This window comes from Anopheles funestus, chromosome X, assembly GCF_943734845.2.
Source record: "Anopheles funestus chromosome X, idAnoFuneDA-416_04, whole genome shotgun sequence".
Classification (NCBI taxonomy): domain Eukaryota; kingdom Metazoa; phylum Arthropoda; class Insecta; order Diptera; family Culicidae; genus Anopheles; species Anopheles funestus.
Window position 1 is genome coordinate 13,889,774 of NC_064597.1, and position 24,380 is coordinate 13,914,153.

At 42.4% G+C, this 24,380-nt stretch overlaps 2 protein-coding genes across 7 annotated transcripts in view; one reads left to right on the top strand and one right to left on the bottom strand.

The window, feature by feature from the left end:
• Positions 1-474: 474 nt before the first annotated feature.
• LOC125760650 (protein scarlet) lies at positions 475-4,870 on the bottom strand. The gene is made up of 4 exons (XM_049421007.1): positions 3,251-4,870; positions 1,443-2,317; positions 799-1,369; positions 475-726 (listed from the first exon to the last, which is right to left on the bottom strand). The coding sequence occupies exons 1-4, from the start codon at positions 3,723-3,725 to the stop codon at positions 554-556; spliced, it is 2,094 nt and encodes a 697-aa protein (XP_049276964.1). The 5' UTR covers positions 3,726-4,870; the 3' UTR covers positions 475-553.
• A 602-nt stretch (positions 4,871-5,472) lies between these two features.
• The window catches only part of LOC125760522 (uncharacterized), a 75,614-nt gene continuing 56,706 nt past the window's right edge, over positions 5,473-24,380 (top strand). For 2 of the 6 annotated variants that reach the window (XM_049420755.1, XM_049420764.1), the window contains exons 1-2: positions 5,486-5,922; positions 12,209-13,020. The gene's annotated coding sequence lies outside the window, so the exon portion shown is untranslated. Of the gene's footprint in view, positions 5,923-12,208; positions 13,021-24,380 lie in introns of all 6 variants that reach the window. The other 4 variants (XM_049420744.1, XM_049420735.1, XM_049420728.1 and 1 more) reach the window with 4 other exon arrangements.

Below are 24,380 nucleotides of genomic sequence, written 5' to 3' on the forward strand. Positions count from 1 at the left end.
CAGCTCAAACACTGTGAACCTAAACTAATATACTTAATTGATTGCGTGCCGGTTAATAGTGTCTCGCATAGTGCTTGTGTAAACAACAGTTCTTTCATTGTGTCTTGGATACCAGCTAGAAAAAAACACATTACTTAAACAAAATCAAACTTTCTCATTACAATGTGGAAAAGCATCATTTCTATGAAGAAAATCAAACTTCGCTGCTTTTATTTACATGTGGGTTATGCTGTAACAATGAAACTCACCAACAGGCGATGTTTTTCGTTTTGCTATTGATCAACTGGCCCATGTGGTACTTGGGAATTTGTTATTTGCTCGAATGCCCTAACCACGTGCACAATAAATACATGCTTGAAAATCGTCGTTATGTTCCTTACCTATTCTGAATAGAGATATTCTGAATGGAATTAAAAAAAAACTTACATAATTTCTCTTTCTGTGAACAGTAATAAAAAAAACGAACAGCACAGCTGAGGATTCCTAGTGTATTTAAACAGGACAAGAAGTATATTCGGTACCGGACAAAATGTAACGTGTCTGCACACGCATCTCAACGCTTAGTTTTGCGCCACAAGAATAAATAACCGAGCACGTGAAAGCAAAAGTACAGGAACACCATCGCCCACAGATTTAGCGCCAGGTGGCTTTCGTCAAAGCTATAGTGCTCGAGAACCTCGTTACCGGTACGGAGGCACGGCAGTTTGTCATCAACGGCAGGGCAAGCTGTAATGAAACGAAAAAGTTATCTCATTATATACGCCAAATAACGATAGGGGTAGTTGGATTTTAGCTCACTAAGATTAGTGACACCTTCCCACTGGGCGATGGACATGGCCTCGTTGGCGTACATCATCCATGAGATGTACGGCAGCCAGCGTGTTGCGGCCGGCATCGTGTTTAGATGGATGAATACACCGGATGTGATCATGAGAATATAGTCAAACGGCACCAGGTAGGCCATCGCTAGCGGCAGTGAGTTGAAGGCGGCCGAGAAGAAACATCCGCACGCTGTCGACACGTTCATGACGAGCGTGGCCGCAATCGCTGTCACGAGAAAGGCGTAGAACGTGGGGCGCAACTCCGCCAACCAGTACGCGATCAGGACGAACACGAGCGGTTCGAGTACGAGTCCGGGCAGCATCGCAACCACGTTCGCGACGTAATACTGCGAGGTGCGATAGAGGCCGTTCTTCGTTTCGCGCATGAACAGTGGAAACGTTTCGGGAAAAACGGACAGTACCGCGTACATCGGTGTGAAGGTGTTCTCCGAGATGAGGATGAACAGAATGCCTTGTGTCGCCTGTACACCAAGCTGCGTGGGCTCGATGGCACCGGTAAAGCACAGTCCCGCCATCAGTGCGATTGCCTGCCCGTGGGGAAAGAATATCGGTGAGATAGCAGTTCACAGAGAGAGAGGGAAGGATTCCTGTATGACTTACAATCTTCTGGAGCAGCCGTAGATATTGCACGGTAGGATCGCGTGCCACGGTTAGCAGTGCACGGTACGTGAGCCACAGTGTCGTGTGCAACCAGTGTGGTCGTCCGGACAGATGTTGCTCTTCCGTCACCCGGTAGTCACCGCTCTCGGCCATATGCACCTCCAGGTTGATCAGTACATCACGCTGGCTGGCCGCTTCACTCACTGCGAAGAGATCGCACAACCGATGGGCGGCACGCTGGGACGCCTTCTCAAATCCGGGTGCTGTAGCCAGTGCACCGATCAGATACTCCGCAGGATTATAATTTGGTGGGCAGGCGTGACCGTGCTGTGCGAAGAAGGCAAGTGCATCCAGCGGCCGGCCCGCATACGCGACACGTCCTTCCGCTAGCAGCATCACCTGATCGAACATCGAGAACAGCTGAGACGATGGTTGATGGATGGTGCAGATGATGGCGGTACCACGGCGGGCCAGCTGCTGCAATGTTGACACCAGTGACTGGGCACTGTATGAATCTAATCCGGTCGTAGGTTCGTCGCAGAACAGGAGCGTCGGTTTCGTCAGTAGCTCGGTGGCGAAGGCGAGCCGTTTCTTTTCACCACCGGACAGCATCTTCCCGTCGCCAGCTTCACCAATCCGTGTGCTGGCGCACCGTGCCAAACCGGTCCGTTCGAGCAGATCCCGAATCGTTTGGTCTATTGCCCGGTGGCCGACACGTCGATCAAGTCGCAACTTTGCCATGAAGTACATGTGCTCATGGACGGTTAGTGAACCAACGAACAGGTCATCCTGGTGCACAAATCCGCTCAATCGGTACATGTAAGGGCCTACCGGTTGTCCATTTACGAGTATATCCCCCTGCACAACTGTTCCCGCTAGATAGGAGATATTATGAAACCAAAAATATTGTACATACATTGTTAAGGTGGGCCCAAAAAAAAACCCAAAAGAACAACAACCCAATATTTCAAAACCAGGGGAAAACTGGAAGGATTGTGTGTCACAACATTGTGTGAAGTTGCTGATCTGAAACCTTTTATGTTTAGTGGTGTAATATTTTTTTTTAAATTAATCTTCTATTTCCTTTTCTCATTTGGCTATTCACCTATATGCTATGGTTATGGTCTTTGCTTAGAGATTGAGGTTATTTATGTCTTGAAAACAGTCATTACTACCGATTATTTGAAGCCAGACATTACACAATATAATGAACTGTTTATAATATTTAAAAGCATGATAGTTAATGAGTTCCCGCGGTATTAATAGGTAGTGAGGCGTACACAAGTACCCAACGCACTTTTCCAATGAATATACCCTAACACAAGCAACGTTAAATCGTACCTTCCGAAGAAATACATGTGTAAACCGGTTGAGAAGCCGCCACATGAAGCCTTGTTAATGCTGCAGGACTATTCCAATACGTTCCATTTACCCGTGAAGGGGAGTAACGCATTAAGAAAGGCATTATTAAGCAGAACTAAGACGATACATAATATTACTGAATAGTGTGTTGTCTATAATAGCAGTTTAGGTATGTTATAATGAAGGTACTTTTGGCTCATGAAGATGTTGAGCATCATCCAGTGAGTTATTCAGTAAGGCTATTTGCTCTGCCTAGTCTTGGCATTCATGAGAATTGGGGTATCGGAGTATTGTAACTAGATAGCTAATCATGCGAAATGGAGGTATCACTTGAGGAATTGGATCGTACTATTTGTTGTGCGAAATAGTGCCAGAGAAACTCTTGAGATATCTTATGAACACCATAAGAAATTCGACTATCCCAGTGCAGGTATGCATTAACTTACGCGGTGTACGGTAGGCCAGGGCAGACATAAGCGTACTCTTGCCGGCTCCGCTGGAACCCATTAAGGCGATCAGCGTTCCGGGTGTTACGGCACCACTCACATTGTTGATGATTCGTTTGATCGAGGAACGATGGCTACCGGAACCAACATTACGCTCACCATTCGGTGATCCGGCCGTAGCGTAGACACACAGATCCCGCCACACCAGGGTCGCACCCTGCTCCGTCGGGGACCACTTGCTGTAGCTGCGGAGCGATGATTGATAGCAGCGGCTGGTACCGCCTGGCGGAGGTGACGAGAGGCAACTTGCCGGAGCCTCCAATGGCACTAGCTGCTGTTGCTCATTGATCGACGAGTGTCTCTTGCGTCCGTTCGCTACCATATTGAGCAGTTTGATAGCGGATTGCTTGGTCATGGAACTGGCAGTGACGACTGGGGGCATGCACACGGGATTTGGCAACTCTTCTAGAACCATTAAAACCACTCACTCACACACTTGCGAAAAACACGAAAAATATTAACCCACATATACACGAGATGGTCCATAGACTATGCTCCAATCTGGACCACACTTTCTGCTCTATTGTTTGGCGGGAGCCAAAGGTAGATGACACCGCACACTTACATCCAGTTATACTAACTCACACAGATACACACACACACACACACTCGAAAGTTTGGTGCGTGTGGGCAACGTAACTTCGGTGTGGACTGCTACACGATTCAGCTGGAACTGAGCTAATGTCCAGGCTAAAGTGACTGCGAATTGGTTTCTCTTCCAAAAAAAAAAGTTTAAGTCACACCTACATCTACAAACACTCTTTACCGACGATTTGAAACTGGCGTTAAAATGGCGGCAGACGTACAGGGCGAAGACATGTGGATGCAAATGTAACCGAGACCCCGCACGGTACAACCAGTGATGGAAATCAATATCGGAACGATGGGCTGGCAGTGCTGCGGTTTCCTTCGCATGAAATGTTTTCCTTCATACACCCAGGGGCGTAATGGTGGCGTTAGAGGTGTAAGGATTCATTCACGACAACCCGGCGGCCGAGGTGAGAACCGGCATCAATCCGGTTCTGCTCGTACCCCGTAACACTATACAGCGCACGCTGGCGACACAGTGGCGCGGCTGCACGTCCTACACCGGTGTGGTAGGATGTGTAGTAATTTTCCCTTAAGTGAATCCTTACTAGTGCTGGGGTGAGCATTGGCGTAGAATAAAACAGCCCGCGATGGTGATGGAGCGGCTTGACCGTAATGATTCGTGGAAGGTTGGGAAGGGGGGGGGGGGAGGTCTCACAGTCCGCTACAAATGCACCTGTATTGGGTGTCTTTTGATGTACTTCGGATTTTCCGTCATCATAACATCAAGCGTTGATCAGTAACAACCAGTCTAACGTATCGGTTGGTATGCACGTGTCAGTGTTAAAATAAATAATAAATATGTTCGCTCTGTTTGAAGCGTTACATATACAACACACACTGGATGCTTTTGATGTTTTCTTCGCTTTTCTTTCATTTCGTTTTTATCCGATCCCTCGGCATGTTCAGCCGGTAGATGTTGTACGAAAGAACATCTATAGTACGTATTTCAAAAACAGCTCGAATATTGCATGACCTTGATCGTAATTTTATGTTTGGCACGAATACGAATAATGTAATTCGTATATACATATAAATGCAACACATTTATTTTTCAACTAGTCAAATGTTTGTTAATTTTAAATTTAAATAATTAAATTTGCTTGAAAACAAAATGCTTTTAACTATTTGCTTCACACCTCTATTCTAGCAGTTTTCTCTAGCAGTTTCGATGTTTTTCGATGTTTAAAAATAACCTTGGAAAAATCGTTTTAACTGGAATTTTCCTACGATTTGACTGCATCACAAACCAATTATGATTGATGCATTTAAAACAAAATCTCAAATTATAATTTAATTTTTATTTTTTGAATTAAGTTCCATAGCCTTCAAGCGGTGAAGATAAACCGCGTTGGTCAGGGTTATAATGCAGTTTTCATGTTTATAATATTTGTTTTCTTTTTAAATTGTGAATTTTTGGGAGGAAAACATTTAAACCCCTAAATTATGAACGGAAAGGGATAATAAGGGTTTGAATAAAAAAAAAACATTAAATTCACCACCCGCTTCGAAACTGAAGCTGTCATAAAATGGTGGATCGCACGTCCGGTTTATCCGTGGCATTTGGTACGATACAACACGGATAAACGAGATTGCAGTTACTTCCCAAGAAAACGTCGAAGCGCAAGGACGTGTACGCGAGTCGTTCACACGGTGTGACGGTGCGTTGTTACGGTAAAAGCGTGTTAAATTGTGGATACGTTTATTGGGGTGAGAGGTTTTGTTTTTTGGTATAATAAAAAGTTCACTTAATTACGATTCAACAAACGACAAAAAAAAGGGGAGATCGAGAACTTGCCAGCAAAGCTAAGCAAACTGCAAGGTAGACGCACGCACGCAGAATGCTGCTTTACATCGGTGTTGCGTGCCGGGTACCATTCTCTCAGTGCGTTCCTCCCGAAGCCTGCAGGTCGTGAAAATTAATCGGACCATAGTTTATTCAACTGTGCCTTAATTTTGGTGTATATGTGTGTGTGTGTTTCGCCCATAAGTTGGGTTTTTTGGATTGGATAGTAAAAACAATCGTAAGTAGTGCAATGTTTATCAGCAAAACAAAAAATAACACAACATAAAATATGTGCTTCATTAAGCATAGCAAATAATATGGTACATTTGGAAGAGAAAAAAACACAATATCCCACCGCTTAATGTTCGACAATCAACCCTGTGGTAGGAGCCTACAATGGTCACAAAATTGTTCAATCTGTGTTTGTAATTGCGGCTACGTGTGCGAATCTAACCCCGGAGAGGTACGAATAGGCAAGGCCGTATATTTGCAAAAAAAAAAAAATACCTCCGTCTCATCAGCTGTCCCTTTTTCCTAACCAGCTGCTTCTGATGCGCTTCTGCATCTTCCCATAAGCATATGCACATGGTACCGAACAGTACCAGCGATCGTAACCGATCGATAAGAGCCCTGCGAGCGCTGATGTGTTTGTGTGCATATCTTCCATAATTTATGTAATTTGTTCATCACCCACGCCATGTTATCATGTACGGTATATAACAAAATCCCCCTTCCTTTGATGATGCTTCAACCGCATTTAGCCCCCCCCCCCCCCTCACCTCCCGGTGTCCTCATCACACTTTTGTTGAGTGGGGGTCCGAGGTGTGCGTGCATCGCTAACGCCGCTGAACACCAATACCAGCATCCCTGCACGGGGGGAAGGTGTTTAAACCCAAGCAAATAGAGTGAGATAGAGTGCCAAAGATCAAAAGTCCATTATCTTTACCAGTCCGCATCCATTACACTCATTGCTGTTTCCATACACCGTGCGTAACGGATCCAGCATCCCGATTGCACCTTGGATTCTCAATCCGACATTCAAAACCGATCGCTTCAGCTGTCAAAAATTGTTCGATCACGAAAAGGCGCTTTTTTGTTATTTGGTTGTTACCTGGCAAATCGAATCGGTTCTGTACCGGGGCTGACTGGGCATCACCCACCACCACATCACCCGTGACAAATGTGCGAAAACAAAGCCTCCAAACGCGTACGTCATCTTCCGCATCTTCTACCGCCATCACCAGCAGCGCAGCATCACACCGACCGTAGCGACCGATCTTCAGCTGTCAAACGGTTTCGGCCGGGTCGCTGCCGTGATCGAGCTCTCCGTATAACGTATAGATGCGTTACGTTTCGCTGTCAAGAAGGAAAGTGTATTGGAAGGGGTGAGATCATTATAGACAGGTAGGAGTGTAACGATCGCCGCACTATACACCGTTTCCCCCATCGCAACGCTTTGTTTCACCGTTGCTTTAGCTGACGAAGTTGCTGCACAATGTTGTTGTGATGAGCAGTGGGTGAGAATGATCTAATCATAATTAATTTCCATCTCACTGTTGTGAGCTGGAACCAGCTCTCACTGCTGATCGGTGATCGGTACGCATGAATATTTGACAGTTTTGCGGTTCTTCCCAAGAAGAAGCAAGAGAGCGAGGGTGGAAGAGCTATAAATGGGATAAATCATTGGAAAATATATCGTGAACACACTGTCGCGAGACTGTTTTACATACGCGTCGGTGTGCGCATGTATAAGTAACTAAGCTACACGCTTGCAATTGGGTGAGAGTGAGTACGCGTGTGTTGATTAATCAAATAAAAGGTTTTTTTACCCTCTCTGTCGTGTATCATGTTGTACGCATTTCTCTCTCTCTCTCTCTCTCGCTCTCGCACACTCTCTCTATCTTTCTCTCTTGGCTAACGAACCTTCCCTCCCCTACTCTTCTGGTATGCACGCACTTTCACCACGTGCAGCTCACGTCGAGAATCGTACAGCGAAACACCTATCACCTGCCCACGTCATCGGTGCTTGCGCTCAACGGTGTGTCGCAATGTTGCGCGGGTTTTTTTTTTGCGCGCAGATTTCTACCAGCCCGCGTCCACCCACTTCACAACCGTTTTTGGGGGGAGGGGGGAAAGGGAGGTGGAGAAAGAGGATGAGAGGGGAATGCGACCAACGATGATCATCATCAGTTTGTGTCTGTAGATGCACACACGCACCCAGACGCACAAACATCGACGACAACGCTACGCGCTCTTTTTCACCTTCCTTCCTGTAGTTGTGAAGTCATCAAGTTTCACGGATATCTCTTTCACTTCCACACTTATATTGTTTTGTTTTTTTTCCTGTCCTGTTTGGTGGGTTGCGCTCTCTTTCACGCATTAAAGCGCAACGTGATCATACCAAGAGCCCGTTCACTTTACCGTGTTCGCCTTCCCTTTATTTAAGTTTTTTTGTTGTTGTTGTAATATTAATGTTCCTCCCTTATAACCATCGGGTTTTCTTCTTCATTCCAAAACAAAAAAATCGATCCAGAGACTCGCATTATTCTTGTGTCCCGGCTTTTCTACACTTTACATTCACCATTCGATTTTCTCTTCGCTTCCTTTTGCACCGTGTTTCGATGTTGTTTTTTTTTGTTTTCTTCCCCCCACCCCCTCTCGTTTTGAGTTTCCACTCCTTCTTCCGATTCGCCCTTTTTGGCTACGCCAAAGAAACTCCAGGATGTGCAACGTCTTTTTCTTTTCTTTCGTTCTCTCTCTCTCTCTCTCTCTCTCTCTCTCTCTCTCTGTCTTGTTCCCTCTATCACACAACTCCCTTTTGTATCTCTCTTTTTCTTTCTGTCTTAATCTGTTCTCTTTCTTCATGTTCGACATCATCATCACCGTCATCGTCATCGGCAGTGGGCAGCCTTTTTTTCTCTATGCTTTTATGCTGCTGCTATTTGCTATTTACTGCTTGCTGTGAGACGCTTGCTGCTTCTGGTGTTTATGTTCGGAAGAATGAGGAAAAGAACAACAACAGCAACAAAATTGTAGTACAGCCGATAGATACCAGAAGATGTTTGATGCGGCAAAAGCATATCCCGGTACACGGTGAGGAAGCGGTGTGAAGTATGAAGGGCCTTAGCGCGGTGGAAGCATAATAAGGGAGCCGTATGCATCACCAGCCGTCCGAAACGGGAACGCCGAACGATTGAAATCGGGCAGCAAAAAGGCAATGAATACAGCGATTCCATTTCCAGCCCGTACATTAAGCGAAAGAGCAGGGAATATAAAGCCTTTTATTGTAGGAAGTAGCAAAAGCCGTACAGACATGGACACCGGTTTCAGAGGAATACAGACACATATGGACACACACACACACACGCCCGCTAATACGAGCTAAGGTTTTTGAGGAAGGGCAGGAAGGGCATATAAAGGCAGAAGAGGCAGAAGAAAACGGAATGGTTGTGGAGAAGACCCGAGAACGTTGGAGAACTTAAGTCTCGACAAAGGTCTTCTTTTAAAGGCGTGTGTTGTCCGGCCACGGTACGTTCGCCGTACCGCAATGACCGTCCTTCACGAGATTGTCATTAAGCGTGAGTCGAGATTTGAATGAATGCCGCTGCTCCATTAACAGCGAACTAAAGCTGGGGTACGGTTCAATGTCTCTATAGAGAGGCAAATGAAAAAAAAAAATTGCGACTCCACAACAACACCAACATTCAGCGCAATTTCATTCAATCATCCGCGCACCGTCTGAACCCTTTTAGGGTGCCCTTGGGACATGCACTAAAACGCGCTGAAAAGTAGGTTTTAGTGGCATGAAAGTGGTTGGTCTGTATGCTGTGGCTATTCAGTTTTATGACGATGCGAATGCCTCCCCCTGGTTGGAGCTGCTGATCCAGCACGATAAGCGACACAGTTGGAACAGATGGAATCGTTTATGATTTTACCTAGAACAGGGTCTTTTGTCGATCAAATTTATATACCGCATTTATTGATCACAAGACTCGATCGCTCCAGTAGTGTGATGAGTACTTCGATTCTCTATGGAACTTTGATTTTGTAAGAAATTGAAGAAATTGAAGTTTCTCCAGTTTCTTGAGGAAAACATACCAATTTTTCCGATTATTTAACACATTTTTATAAAGCTTGTTGCTCTGTAAGACGCATTTGAAACGCTTTTTGAAACACATTTACAAGACTGTGATTTAAAGAGAAGGAAAAAAGAAAGATATCATTCTGCATTTAAATCCGTTCGCATGAAAGCATGTTTTTTTTTCAGCACAAACACTAAATTCCCGTTTGCACATTTGTGCAAAGAAAGTTGACCGAAAAAGCCAGAACCGCCACTGGATGGACGTATATGCACATATGCTCCGTTTTTTTATTTTTGCGTTTTCTTTTGTTCGTTTTATCCCATCTTCCAAAACACGAAGGAAACACACTTCCCAGAACACCGAGGAAATGTAAAAAAAATCCCCGCTGGTATACAGGGTCGTCACACAATGTTTGCCGTAAAGCAATGGAACGAATTGCGTAAAAAAAATTGTCCTGAAAAGCATCACTTTTCCGCGCAACATGATACGTTCGCTTTCCTTTGCTCCTCGGCAGAAATATGGTGTGGATGGGAAAATGAAGATGTATTTTTTTGTATTAATACTCTTTCGTGCTATTCTCAATCCCTCCCGACTGCGGGGTGTCTTAGATTAGAGGGAAATGATTATACCCAGTAGCCTGAAGGTGTCGAGAAGAAAACGGTTGAAACCACTGGCAGCAGCCCTTCTGCCAATAGTCAATAAGTGTTCGGAAAAGGGATATCCTCGCAACGTGTATCAAAGCGTTAAACTGTCGCACACATGTGCAACGACCCTTGCTTGCTGTTCTGGTTTGCAGACTGCAGCTGTGGAAGCTGCACACAAACACCAATACCCCCGTGTGCGAAAGTGCAATTGACGGTGACACTTGTACGCATGCTAGATAAGGGCAGTGTCCCGGCAAACTTCACAACGCTCATCCTGTTAGCGTTTGGTGTCGGCACACCGGACCGACGTTGATCCGTCTAGTAGAAAAGGAGAGAAAGCAATGAACTAGCTTTTACAGGTGTTTTACCTGGAATACACTATTCAATATTTGCTCGGAAATTGAAGTCCTCGCATAAATTGAATTTCCGCAGATTTGGAATCTGGATGTAATATTGTTTATACCTATATGTCTTAGAGTTGACTTCACTAAATCGCATTTTATTGAAATACATTTAGTATTTCAGGTGACAGTTTCACAGACAAATAAAATGAATCGAGTTGGAAGACATTATCAATCAGCTTTTTTTCAAATATTGAAAAGTCAAATTTCCAACATGTCCGCATATATCAGATAGACAGGAAGTACCTCCACAGAAAGTACTGGAGTAAGTATTTATTCATTTGTTGTTGTTTTCTTTTTGTTGCATCTTCTGCAAGCATTCAAGTCACTCGATCGATTTTTCTAATGCCATTAAACTTTCTTAGTTTTGTAGAGACTACTCAAAATATTATAGCAAAAGCTACTTAGTCTTGTAGAATAAAAAAAACCTGTTGACGTAAAGATATTTTTTATAGATTTAGAATTTAGAAGGAATTTTTTTATAGATTTAGAGAAAGCAAGCGCGATTTCGAATTCTCAAAAAGAAAATTCCAGTTTCCAAAGAAAAAAAAAACAGCTACTCCGTAGATACTAGTGACATCTGCTACTTTGACATTGCTGACTTTGTTTACATACAAACATTAGTTGACATGCTGCAGAGGGCGCTGCGATAATAATCGATTTCTTTTATCTCCTTTCCAAATTTAACATTTTATAAACAGAGGGAAAAGGGAATGTAAATGGAAAAATTAATTTTATGATATCAATTTTTTTATTATCAACTCCTCCTCTCATGGGTGACTGTCTTGGGTCATGACGTCTTTATTAAAAAAAAACTAAATTTAAAAAAATTAACTCAACATACACGTGTGCATATGGATGCATTTGGATGTTGCAGTTTTTTTTTCTTGCAGCCCTTTTTTGATTGATTTTTTTTTGTTCTCCCATTCGGTCACAATTTAAATGCCGCTTCCTTAAAATCGGTACTCGAACGCGTGCGCCCGTATTGCAATCGCGGTATTCTGGTGTGCGTGTGCCATTTTATGTATGCTTATTCTCACCCTCTGTCATCTTGCCTCCTCCAACACACCTTCCCCTCCCACCCACCAGGGAGAGAGAGAGTGAGGAACATTCATGTGCCGTGGTCAAACAAAATGCTATGCGCGCGCAATTGTGGTAAGTTTTTTCCTTGCCACCGTCGTGTTTGTAGTCTAATGTACGGTGGAGTTTCCATATTTCCCTTGGCGACACGCATCGAATGCGGTGTTAGTGTAGCGGTACCGGCACGCGTATCCCTCACGATACGGCACAACACCGGCTGGCTTCACGACCTGACCGGAAGGAACTCTATAGTTTTTTTTTTTGCTCTTCCCCATACAAAGATAATATATTGTGTCTTTTTTTTCCTGCCCCAAAAGAAAAACCAAACTTCGCCTGACGAAAAAAAAAGGTAAAAACATTTCTTGTAGGTTGCAAGTGAAACACGACCCACCTCCCCCGGAACGGTCCGAAAATTACTCCCCCCGAAAACCACCGGCACCATAGCCGTGTGCTGGTGGATGCGTGTGTGCCGATAGTTTACGGCTAGCGGGGAGATATCCTTCGTGTGGCTGGTACACGAACGCAACGCATTCCCGGATATGCAACTTTGCCGCTTTGTGCCGCTCTGCATCGATTTTCTCGCTTGTAAGGAGGTGTACCGTGTAGGGAAGCGCCTTCAGCAGCAGCAAAACGCAAAAAAATGCGTCAAAACAGTGCCATTATACAGTGTGCGTGAGTGCGTGTAACGTCGCTACGTTGCGTAATATCCGACGTCCTGACAACGCCATCGTTTACGTGTGTGCACGTTGCAGCACGCGACCATGCATTGCGCGTGTATGACCCAGGTGTGAGCCTGTGCGTTTGTGTGTCTGTGGGTTACGTGTGTGTGTGTGTGCGCGCCCGCGTGTGACCGGTGGCGGACCGCCAGGAGTACAGTGGGCCCCGAAACCGTCTGTAGTAACCGCCGTTTGTCAACAAATCGTCACTCAAATCGTCACATTACGCTGGTTGCAGCGTTGCGGTTGGATCGATCAATCCAGGAAGTGTGATTGCACGCACACACACTATCAGTGGCAACAATCAACACACGTAGCACGTAACTACAATCAGCACTCCCGGACCCGGTATCGTGTGCTGAATAGCTAAAAAAAAAAAACCAGCCGTACAGAGAGAAAATAAAGGAACCAAGGTATGTAGCGCGCAAACTTTACCTAACATTGCGGAACTGTACACCATTACAGGGTTTGTCGGGTTGTTTGTTCGGTTGATTGTAAATTTAAAACTTACTTTACTTAACTTAACGAAAAATAGTTTTTCCTTTTCCACTATGTAAAATGATGATGAAACGTTCAGATTGACTGTTATGGCGTAAAAGTTAAATTCGTTAAAAAATTTAAGAAGAAGAAATTGACGCATGCTGTAGTTCGACGATAAACTGTTATTGCCATGGAGGTTAGAATTTTATACGGAAAAGGGATTTATTGCTCAAAAATCACAATCATTTTAGCCGCATGAATGTGCTCACATATGTTCAATGGTGTATTTTATTTGAAAAAAAAAATGTCTCAAGAAATTTAATTTAAAAAATAATCTTTTGACTGTTTTTACCAGCCTTTGTATAGTTGCTTTATATTGCCTTTGATGTATTGTTCTGTTTTCTGTTTTTAATTTATTATTTTCCTTCATTGCAAATAAAATTATTTTTATGTCATTTAATTTCAAATTCTGCTAGATGAAAACACAAAGTTGTGTGTTTGCTGTTATGAAAATATATTTTTTTCTTTAAATGTATATTTCTTTAAATTTTTTATTACAACACAACTGAATAGAAGGGAAGAGAGATAGAGAACTGCTGATGGAATTCACCTTGAACAGTACTTCGAGTAACGGACTCTTACTTACTTAAAACTTACTTTACTTTACTTCACTTAAGGAAAAATACTTTTTCCTTTTCCACTATGTAAAATGATGATGAAACGTTCAGATTGACTGTTATGGCGTAAAAGTTAAATTCATTAAAAAATTTAAGAAGAAGAAATTGACGCATGTTGTAGTTCGACGATAAACTGTTATTGCCATGGAGGTTAGAATTTTATACGGAAAAGGGATTTATTGCTCAAAAATCACAATCATTTTAGCCGCATGAATGTGCTCACATGTGTTCAATGGTGTATTTTATTTGAAAAAAAAAATATCTCAAGAAATTTAATTTAAAAAATAATTTTTTGACTGTTTTTACGAGCCTTTGTATAGTTGCTTTAGGGCTTGGTCTAATGTTGTTGCGGTCAACCTTGTTTCGCAACTTGTTGCCAAAAGTTCCAAAAAGGAAAGTTTCCGGCAACATTTAGAAAATAACGTCAAATAAAATGTCAACCAAATATTTGTTTATATTTTTGGTCGTACACACGCGTTTTTAAACGGGTTTTAAGCAAGTAAATGAATACTTTTTATTACTTTTTATTACCGTTTATCAGTTTTAGCTACATTTTCGAACCAATTTCTTGTCTAGGAAGAAAAAGTGATGATCAACGAACACCAGCACAGTTCAAATGCTCTAACGTCTGAAGCCTCAAACGTCTGAAACGTTGCTGGCGATGTTGCTGGCAAAATCAAATTGAATTGAAATCGTCGGCAACAAATGTTGCTGGAACTGTCAAAATCCATACATTTTGCCAACAAAATTGTTGTTGTTCAGACCATTCCCTTAGAAGCCAAAATTTAATAAAAAAAAAACATTATTTTATTTGTATCTCTCAGTTAGCGGTTGCAGTCAGACGACCCCTTTCCGCGTTTGGCTCACTTTCACTTACGCTTCTAAAACGGTGGCACTGCTGGTAGCAACCGGTAGTTGACTTTCACCGTTGATCGCAAAGCGATCAAACGCTCAACATTGGAAATAAGACAAATTTAGCAACATTTTTCTACCTTTAAGAAAATCATTTGTTTCAATCCTTCCAACGTGCGATATTGTGAAAATGCCATAATTTTGTTTCTTTTGCACATTTTTTTGTATTATTTTCTTTAATATGATTTTGCTATAAAAGGCGCTATAAAACGAAACACTATCACCGCTAAGTGTACGCTTCAAGGATAAAGCATAACCGTAGTGCAATAAATCCGCCACCTTTGAAGGTGGTTGGGCTTGCTTTTAAAAAAAAAAGTCCATTCGAACTTACTTGCACTAACGGAAGCGATATAATTTTGCGCGCGCGCACACACACACAAGCGCAAAACGTATGCACTTGCAACACAGTGCACGGGGACGGGGGTTGTGGAACAACGACAGTGAAGGGTGAAACGGATAAAAACCGCCATCCGGCTTTCGAGGGCTCTCAGCATCCATCTCTAATCCGGTTTGGATGGATTTCGAATCGGTTGAGACCCATGGGCATACATAATGAGCATCGTACTGTCTGCGGCCCAACGAAACGGTGGAGAAGAGCAAGGGGAAGAAAAGATGAAAGGAAGGAGGATCAAGTTTGTTGGTGAGGGAGGGAGTGGATGGGCGGAAGGAGGAGAGGGTTTCGTGAATAAAATCTCCCCGCCTTTTATCTACTCACTTTGTCGCCCTTTTCCCCACCGGTAGCTACGAAAATGCTGCTGCGCTTGCTTGGACCATTTTATTCTTGCATTATTATGCATTCATTTTTGGAAGTGCAGTGAATTGGAAAGGGATTTCAAGAAGAGGGAGAGGAGGATTTACTTGCGAAAAGCGCGTAGATGATGCTGGGAAGAGGCGTGTAAAATGGGCACGAGGTGTCGGGACATTAATTCCGGATTCCCTGTACGGGGCCCCGATCCGAAAACTCGGTTTCGTTCCCATTCTCCGGTAGCCGTGTCGGGAGGTGGTGTTTTGTTGTTGTGTTTTTTTTGAGTGCGCCTTTCTAGCGCGCTGGCTTTCTCTTTCTCCTCCTCTTTGGGGTGTATTTTTTTCTTCTGCTGCTCGTTTTTTTTACCCTTCTTCTCTATCCCTTCCTCCCTCTACACCCTCTAACACCCCTTTTACCAATGCAAGTCGGCAGCGAGCGGGAGAATGTCTCGTTTGTTGTAAATTTGTGTCACTTTGTTTATTCACCCTTACTTCCCTTTTGCACTGGTTTAGTTTTTGTCCCATTCGCGCTGTCTCGCGTTGTTTTGTTCTGTGTTTTTCTACCACCCGCCTCCTACAGTAGCGGGGGGGTTGGCCTTGCCTTTATATGCACGGGGTTTGGTACGGTGAAGTGCTTGGTGGATGTTTTTTGTCTCTTACTCTATGTTTCTCTCTATTTCTTCTTTCTTGTTGCTGCTTATGCTGTGTGCCACCGAAGGTTGTTTGTTATTTTGATATGATTTTTACTTTATGAAGTGATCTTGTAATGCTATTCCTTCTCGATTTCTTTTAAAGCTTTTAAATTTGTTTTACACTTTTTGGAGTTTTATTTGCCTAAGTTATGAAATATTTGCGAAGTATATAAAAGAAAAAAATAATATAAATCAAACACATGAAACTGGAAAATAACAAACATACCAAAAAAAGGTAAACAATAACTAAATCAGAACCACAGATGTACTGCGAGAGAGCAAAGCAGAATATAAAACAACAGTGGAGATACAAAAAAAAACAGATGAAAAAGCGGTGTCGCAAAGAAAAGCAAAAACAAAAACAAACATAAAAGAAGCAGAAGTAAAAGAAGGAACAAAACTAGTGCAAGGGATTTTTTTTTACAAAGAGAAAGGGTCTGATGGTTTGAATCGCTCCCGGTCAATCGATTTTTATGCTTAACTTTCTCTATCAAAACGAACTGAACTGTTTTGTTTTGAGTTTTCTTTATATTGCCTTTGATGTATTGTTCTGTTTTCTGTTTTTAATTTATTATTTTCCTTCATTGCAAATAAAATTAGTTTTATGTCATTTAATTTCAAATTCTGCTAGAACAGATGAAAACACAAACTTGCGTATTTGCTGTTATGAAAATTTGTATATATTTTTATATTTCTTTAATTTTTTTATTACAACACAACTGAATAGAAGGGAAGAGAGATAGAGAACTGCTGATAAAATTCACCTTGAACAGTACTTCGAGTAACGGACCCACACTGATAAGCACGATAAAGAGTGAAACTCGATCATATAAACGGTCCAGGCAAGGGGCTGGAACCGCTAGAATTAAGCTCAATTGGCAGAAATGAACGAATCGTAACAGGCGCCATGACCTCCACCCGGCATGCTCCGTCACCGTGACTGGTTTGCCATTGGTGAAGATGTTTAAAGTTCGCCGGACAATGGAAGTGTTGTGTAGTTGTACGACTACTAGCATTGCGATGCTACAGTTCCTACCATAACTGTATGGTTTCTTGATGTTTGATTTATTTTGAGAGTAATATTTGTTTGAAAGAGAAAACTGTTTTTTATCTTCTATAACAAACATTCTATCTCTTTTATCTATAATCTCTTAAGTTTTTTTTCATTATTTTGAAAAAAAAAAACTTAGCTGGCTTATAATTACGTTACGCACTGTACTATTAATTACATTTTACATTTATTTATATTGTTTGTTCGTTATTGTCTCAAATATCTTTTTGCTATACAATATGTTGGTTCTTTTACATATTCTTACTTGTATTTGTATTATTTAAATATATTCCTTTATTTCCTGAGACTTTATTTCCATTGAAATACTCATGCCGGTTCCAAAAGGTTAAGTAAAGCTTTTAGTAAGAGATAAAAGAAATCTCCTCTATCTTTATAGTAATTCTTTTGCCATAAACTTAACATTTTTATTGTCATCTACATCCGTGCGCAAAAGTTTGCGCAAAACTGATGCGCGCTGTTCAAATGTCGCCATACATTCGCTTCGTTTCGTCCCATCGTCATCATCATCATCATCATCACCATCGCCAGCATCATTGCTTAAGGTCGTCTCGCCAGCAGATTCTGTTCGCACAATTCGAGGTCTTGCCTTGCTCGCATGTTAATGTGCGCGCACCGTTAATGGGGTCAGTCTCACATTCTCCTCGTGCTCGATGCACTATCCATGACCACCCCATCCGCACGCAGGGACATCCTTACGACACCGAAAACTTCCGGCGTCAAATTGCCACGCGACAACACCCTCCCGAGACGATACGCTGCATCGGGCTGGTTGCTTCTACAAGCAATGATGTCAGAAACCTAACGTCTCCGGGCGTTTGCGTTGTTTTATCTAATCGTTGTTAGTTGTATTGTACGTTTTAATTACTCCTATTACCTGAATACGAGACTTTGTCATTCTTGACGGGAAACTATCTTTTACCGCGCACTACGAACATATATTTGGGCGAGCGAACAGAATCCTAGGACTCGAGAATTGGATGATCCACTATGTATTTAAGCTTTATATTGTTCTCTGGTTAGGTCAACCGTGGAGTACTGTTCCATAGTGCGGTGTCCTCCTTATGGAAGGATTGAAATGTTCCAAAGAAAATGTTCCGATTCGCAGCTAGAGTGACAGCTTCCTATTTATCGAACTACTATTTGGGCTAGAATATTTGGAAAAACGACGTAAAACGTCTACATTCTTTATATGTAACCAGTGGGAATTCTAGACAACCTAAACTTCGTACTCCGCCAGACTTCCAGACTGAGGTATATGACTCTAGTAGTCGAAAGCCTAAAAGTGGTGGATATATCCTTGAATATAACTGGGGAGTTTTGAACTACCTAGTTTCATAGAGGGTAGTGGTCCACTAAAAAAATGAAGAAGAAGCAGAAGACTTCCTGGCTGCCCCCTGGCTGTTCCTAGAAGATCACCATAGCCATAGATATATTTCTTCTTCTTGGACTGCTCAAGGTCGAGCACGTCACGAAGACATGGCCAGGACATCTCCAATCAATTTCCAGGAAACTCGCTCCAGGGCAGTCCTCCATCCTCGGCTGCCTCTGATCTTCGACAGGTTTGACTCCACCTGCACCAGCCAAAGAGCTCGCTGTGCTCCTCAAAGTCTCGTGCCGAAAGAGTCGCTGAGGAACACCATCCTGTTGGGGCATGAGTCCTCATCATGTGCTCCAGTCATCTTATCCTTCCGACTCTGACAGTTGTCAGGATATCTGCATCGCCAAACAGCTAAACAAGCTCGTGGTTCATTCTCCTTCTCCTATAAGATAGTCCTTAGCAACCGTTGCTCGAAAATGGGGAGTGCATTGGTGTCCTCCGTTAGGAGAGCCCAGGACTCGTACCCGTAGAGGACTACCGGATGTATCCATTGCTGGACTCTTCTCACAGGATCACAAGAGTTCGTGGAGCCTGGAGGAAGCACGATTTCCTTGAACAATGAGTCTTCGAATTTCGCTGCCATAGATACGTAGTACTAGTAGCGGTTGTTCATAAATGCTGCTAACCCTAATTAATATCAAAGTCCAAGTTCTAAGTTTTATAGCAGAGATAAAAGCTAAGGCTTTTTGCACATCAATCGATCTGCTTTTAACTTGAACAGCTTTTGTAAAGTTTTTGTAGTCTTCCCTGCGTGTTAATATATTCCCATTCACAATATCTCTCATTACCCTGTACAACTTCAATACTGAATCGTTTGTTTTAATAATCGCTTCCGAAGCGAAATGTTTTCAAGCCTCAAAACGTACGTAATACGAAATTTTTTTTTCTATCTTTTCTGGTTCCCTTCGTTTTCTTTCGAGGTTAACCGTCAATGGAGTGAAACCCTTGGGCGTCTTTCGTCTATAGCGTCAGCAGCGAACATGGACGGGCAGCAGGCAGACATTATTATGGTGCAAACTTATGGGGCATGAAGTGTGAAATGTTCTCCTTGCACTATTCGGATCCTTCCAGCTTGCAGCCTGGTCTTGGGTGTTGTGCCATTCTAAATAAAAAAAAAGAACGGCAACTAAACACAAAAAGGGCGCGAAAGGTCTCGTAAACTCGGGCGTATCGATTTACCCCGAGGCTGGTGTTGGTCGTGTATAGCAGTAATTCCAAACACCATTCATATGTTCTGTATCTGTATGTTGACGAGCTGGCAGCACATGTAGCGAAACAATGGAATTGATTTCATTTTGTTTCTCGCGTTTTGTATAGCGTTATTAAGTGTCAGGACTGGTTCAAATCAATATCATACCTTAGTAACAGCCTAGATGTATTTTTTTTATTTTTATTTATATTATTATGTTTAGTTGATCATTGACGAATCCATCCACTTTTCAGCTTACCATAAACCGTGGATAAATTCATATTTCTTACAACTCTTACCAGCTCTCCACAACAAGGTATGTTCAACCGAAAGGTCTAATCAACTTCTTAACAACCAAAAACAAATCCACAAAGTGTTGCATTCTAACGTGCCATTCGCTATGCTTTTGCAAATACAGTGCAGTTTGCGTACGAGACGAAAAGTGTTTCCTTTACTTTTGATTTTGTTTTGCTTTTTCAAACCGATCGAATCTGTAACGAATCGGTTGCACAACAACAACCGTAACGTACCGTTTTCCGCCTCATTGTCCCCAACAAGGAAAAGAAAAGGAAAAAAAAACAATTTTCACAACCGTGTCGAAGCGTGTAAAAATCATTTTTCCGCATACGTACCATATCTACCGGGGGGTGGGGTAGAGGATGTGTGGCGCACAGCTGTTTACGTTCCGTTCCCCACGTACTCGTGTGCGAAAACTATCCCGAAAGCTTCCCGATTTTTTTTTTGCTTTCCGTTGGCACGTGTCACGAATCATTATACCTAGGCGGTTGCTCCAAACAATTAGAGATTTTCGTAATGTAAACGACCTTTAGTAATTGTCGACCGTCGTTACTAGTTTGCTCTGTTTTGTGGATTAATATGATTTAACTTTTCTAAAGCTAAACGCAACATTTCTTATGCTCTGCAAACGTTCAAGTTAAATTTTTATCGTCCCACCCCTTACCCTCCCTCCAGCCCTGCTTCTTAGACCCTTTTTTCTGCGTTCCAATCATCCTTGCATCATACCGTTGGAAAACCATTTGCAGCATGCTTTCATTTTCCATTACAATTTTTCAAATGCTTTTACCCAACTCATCGTTTGCTTGTTGGGTGTAGATCTATTTTTATTTTGGCACTGACACTATTTTTCATCACAAAAAAATTCGACCTTTCTGTGTGTGTGTGAGAGAGAGAAAGGGAGAGAGAAAGAGTGCAGGGAAAATGTGTTTTTCTTCTTCTAAGTTTTCCCGACCTTTCTACATGTGCATACGATCGATTTGGAGGACTTCGGTTAAGAGACATGAAAATTCAAAGAGAAAAAGCTGAGCAGAAAAATAAAGATAGCAAATGGAAATACATCAAACAGAGAAAGCAACTGTCATTTTGACATGTAAAAAAATTCCTTGTTAAAGTGTTGATTTTATTCGTTCTCTCTCTCTCTTTCTCTCGCTCTATCATTCACTCTCGTGCGAACTGGTTCGATACACGTGAAGGTGCACACGGCTTGAAGATACGCTACCGAAACTGTCACACTCTGCTGCGCCCCACAAAACCCAACCTTCCTCCTATTGCGCTCGCGTACCTCTACTTCCGGTGCAAAGGTAGGTCAGAACGGAACGACAGGTCAGCATCTCCACTTTCCCCACCACGTAACAAGTCAAACATCATGTGTGAAGAGACGATGGGTTTGATTTTCAATATGGGTGGAAAAGGTTTCCCTCCCACCCCTGCAGCCTTCCACTCTCGCTCCCCCCGCCCCCCTGGCCCCCTTCATCCTCCTAATTATCATGCTGTTTGAAACACACGGTCACTCGTGACGTAAGCTCATCTGCGGGTTGTTTGTTGATCAGTTCACCCTCTCATCCTCCCCTACCCCTCCAAACCCCTGCTCCCATCCCACACCAACCACAACCCCAAAGGATGGTCTGGACTTTCTCTCTCACTCTCTCTCTCTCTCTCTTTCTCTCTCTCTCTTTTTCTTTCTTGCACCCCCTGCATGCACATTAAATTTTACTTCATTTTTCATCCACCCAATTACAACCTCCTTCTAGAGGAAAATAAATGAGATGAAGGGGGGGGGGGGTTTACTAGTAGAACATTTTCGCGGTCATCAACTTAGGAACAGGTAAGGAGGAGCAAGAGGAGGGAGATGAAAAGGGGGTTCCGTTTCGGTTGGAAAATATTTTGGCATCACCGCATCTGCCATGGACGACGTTTGTCTCCGAGCATACGCGAGATAATCCATCCCATGGGGTGTTAACGGTGGTTAGGGAAGGTTGGGGTTTTTTTTTTTGCTCTTCTACGCATCGCATAACTTTCCCGCTTACCAAGCGCGCGTGTTAAGTGTGAAAAATTCTTCTACAACAATAAAAAAAAGTGTGAAAAAAATACACCTCCAAACTGTGATGTGTAGCCGGACATCCATGACTAGAGGAGTGACGTTATGTTTCCCCTTTCTTCTCCTTATTCACTCAACTCCCTCTCTCTCTCTCTTTCACGCCGGTTGTTTCCGATTCTAATATCGGTTCGATCCAATATAATCTATGATGAATTTGATGTTGTTTGTGGTCATCGCCCTTGCAAAGCGGGGCCAGAGAGAGGGTGAGAACAAAAATAGAATTAAAAAAAAGAAGAGGAAAGATAAAAAAACCCTTTGCTCTAGTTGTTTGGCTTTCCGTTTCCATCGATAAAACGCAACAAACCGTAAAAGTTAGCTAGGAGCTAGGAGGGCGACAGATAGACCCAGCGATGACGGCGACGACGACAACGGTCGTTATCTCGCCCGCTACAGCTTGTTATTTGGAATCGAGGTGACCGTTCGTTCGGTAAATATTGCTTGCATCTTGATGATGGGATCGTACACGATGCACTGGATGCTAAGGGAAGCGATAGCGATGGACAGGCAATGTTTGAACAAGATAGGGGCTAGAAATTCCGGTACCAACCGAAGACACACCATACGGTCGGGACGCAAATTGGATGACGTTCTTCCGCGTGGTTCACCTTTTAAGGTGTGGCATAAAGTTTACTGCTAGCATTAATGTTCTTCCCCGAACTGATGAAATATTTACACTGCTGCCCCAAAAATTCTGGACTGAAAAAGTAGGTAACTTATACTTATTTGCTGATCGATTTTTTGTGCCATAATTAAGAAGATAAAACATAAGAAAATAGTAGTTTTTATCAAGACAATTCATATGAATAGAAATTAACTACGATTTAGTTTGAGAAAAATTTAGTTTGTTTTGATGAAGTAATACCACTGTTGCTCGAAAGGGCAAAAATTATGCATTATTAATGTTTGCCATAATTGCCATAAAATTAAACGTCTTATTGTGATATCCACAGGGAAGGGTTGCCAGTTTCTGGGTCATCTCAGACAGTTGGTTACTACAATTTAGATGTGACATTATTTTTTGTCTAATCTTTTGCATAAACAAGACACTTAACACATGGATATCGGTGAGGTTTTTGTTTTCTTTCTGTCTCATGATTGACAGATGCAGGAAGGGGTATTATGGTAAAGGAAGTGCGTGAGCCTCCCATTCGAGGACATAAGAAAGGAGAACGGGTTCCAGTAGCGTGTAGTGTTTTAAAACACGATGAAGAATGTATTTGCTATAAATATTTTCGACAGCAAAGATGTCAACGCATTGATTATTTATCGTAAAAAAAAAATCTTGAAGAACACATCAGAGTGTCTAACTGGATGTCGGTTTATTTTTATTGGTGTTATTTAATTTCCCTCTTTGAAAGGAGCGTAACAAAACGATAGGACCTGTTGATCCTGTTTGTCACGGAACCGTACCGGTAGCCTTGAACTCGGTTCAACTTGATTCAATATTTCCTTTTTCCTGCTTCTGGTGCTGCTAAGGGAGGAAATTCAATCGAGCCGGCTACCAAAACATCGATAAGACGTTACACGTCGTACACAGCATTGTGACATTGGAATCGTTTTGTCGCTTCATGTTTTTTGGGTAGACCTACAGCGTACATTCGTTCCACAGCAACGCCCCGGAAACTTGAGCTAGACTGTGGCGACATAACTGAAGATTGAAATTATACATAGGCTTGCGGTTTGCGGTGCTTTTTTTTTTTAATAAATTCAATAAAACGAATCAAATCTGGCGCTTGGTCACGCTGATCAAGCAATCCCCTGTGCGACGTGTCTAGTGCAAAGTTCAGCTACAACACACTAGACATTCGTTCATCTTATCCTAATTGATTGCAATATTAGCATTATTGAGCGTTTTGTTTAGAATTATTTTATTGGTTTATCAAACAGAATCAACACAACTACCTAACCAGAAGGGTCAACCTCATCTTAATATCATAACTAATTTTTGAGGAATATTAGTTCTAAAGTACTCCGTTCCGGACTAAAGAAGTCTAAAGTTCCGGGACTATTTAGGAAGCTCCAAGATATCATCGGAACTTCTCTACACCTTGCATCTCTACACCTTGCACAAGATATCTAAATGTCTATGATAAAAGACTTTGGACGTTATTACTTTAGTTTTTGAAGTCAAGATGTTTGAAGTCTAACCAACGTTATCCAGTTTTTATTACTGTACTGTAGCCTTTGTATTGAAACAGAGACATTACTGTGGACGACTCAACCAAAGAGCCCAA

Excerpts from the sequence above, each read along its gene's own strand:
- LOC125760650 (XM_049421007.1), bottom strand. The coding sequence starts at position 3,725 with ATGGTTCTAGAAGAGTTGCCAAATCCCGTGTGCATGCCCCCAGTCGTC. Across the intron at positions 1,370-1,442 it reads TACGGCTGCTCCAGAAGATT|GCAATCGCACTGATGGCGGG; the intron begins GTAAGTCATACA and ends CCCCACGGGCAG. Across the intron at positions 727-798 it reads GGAAGGTGTCACTAATCTTA|CTTGCCCTGCCGTTGATGAC; the intron begins GTGAGCTAAAAT and ends GTTTCATTACAG.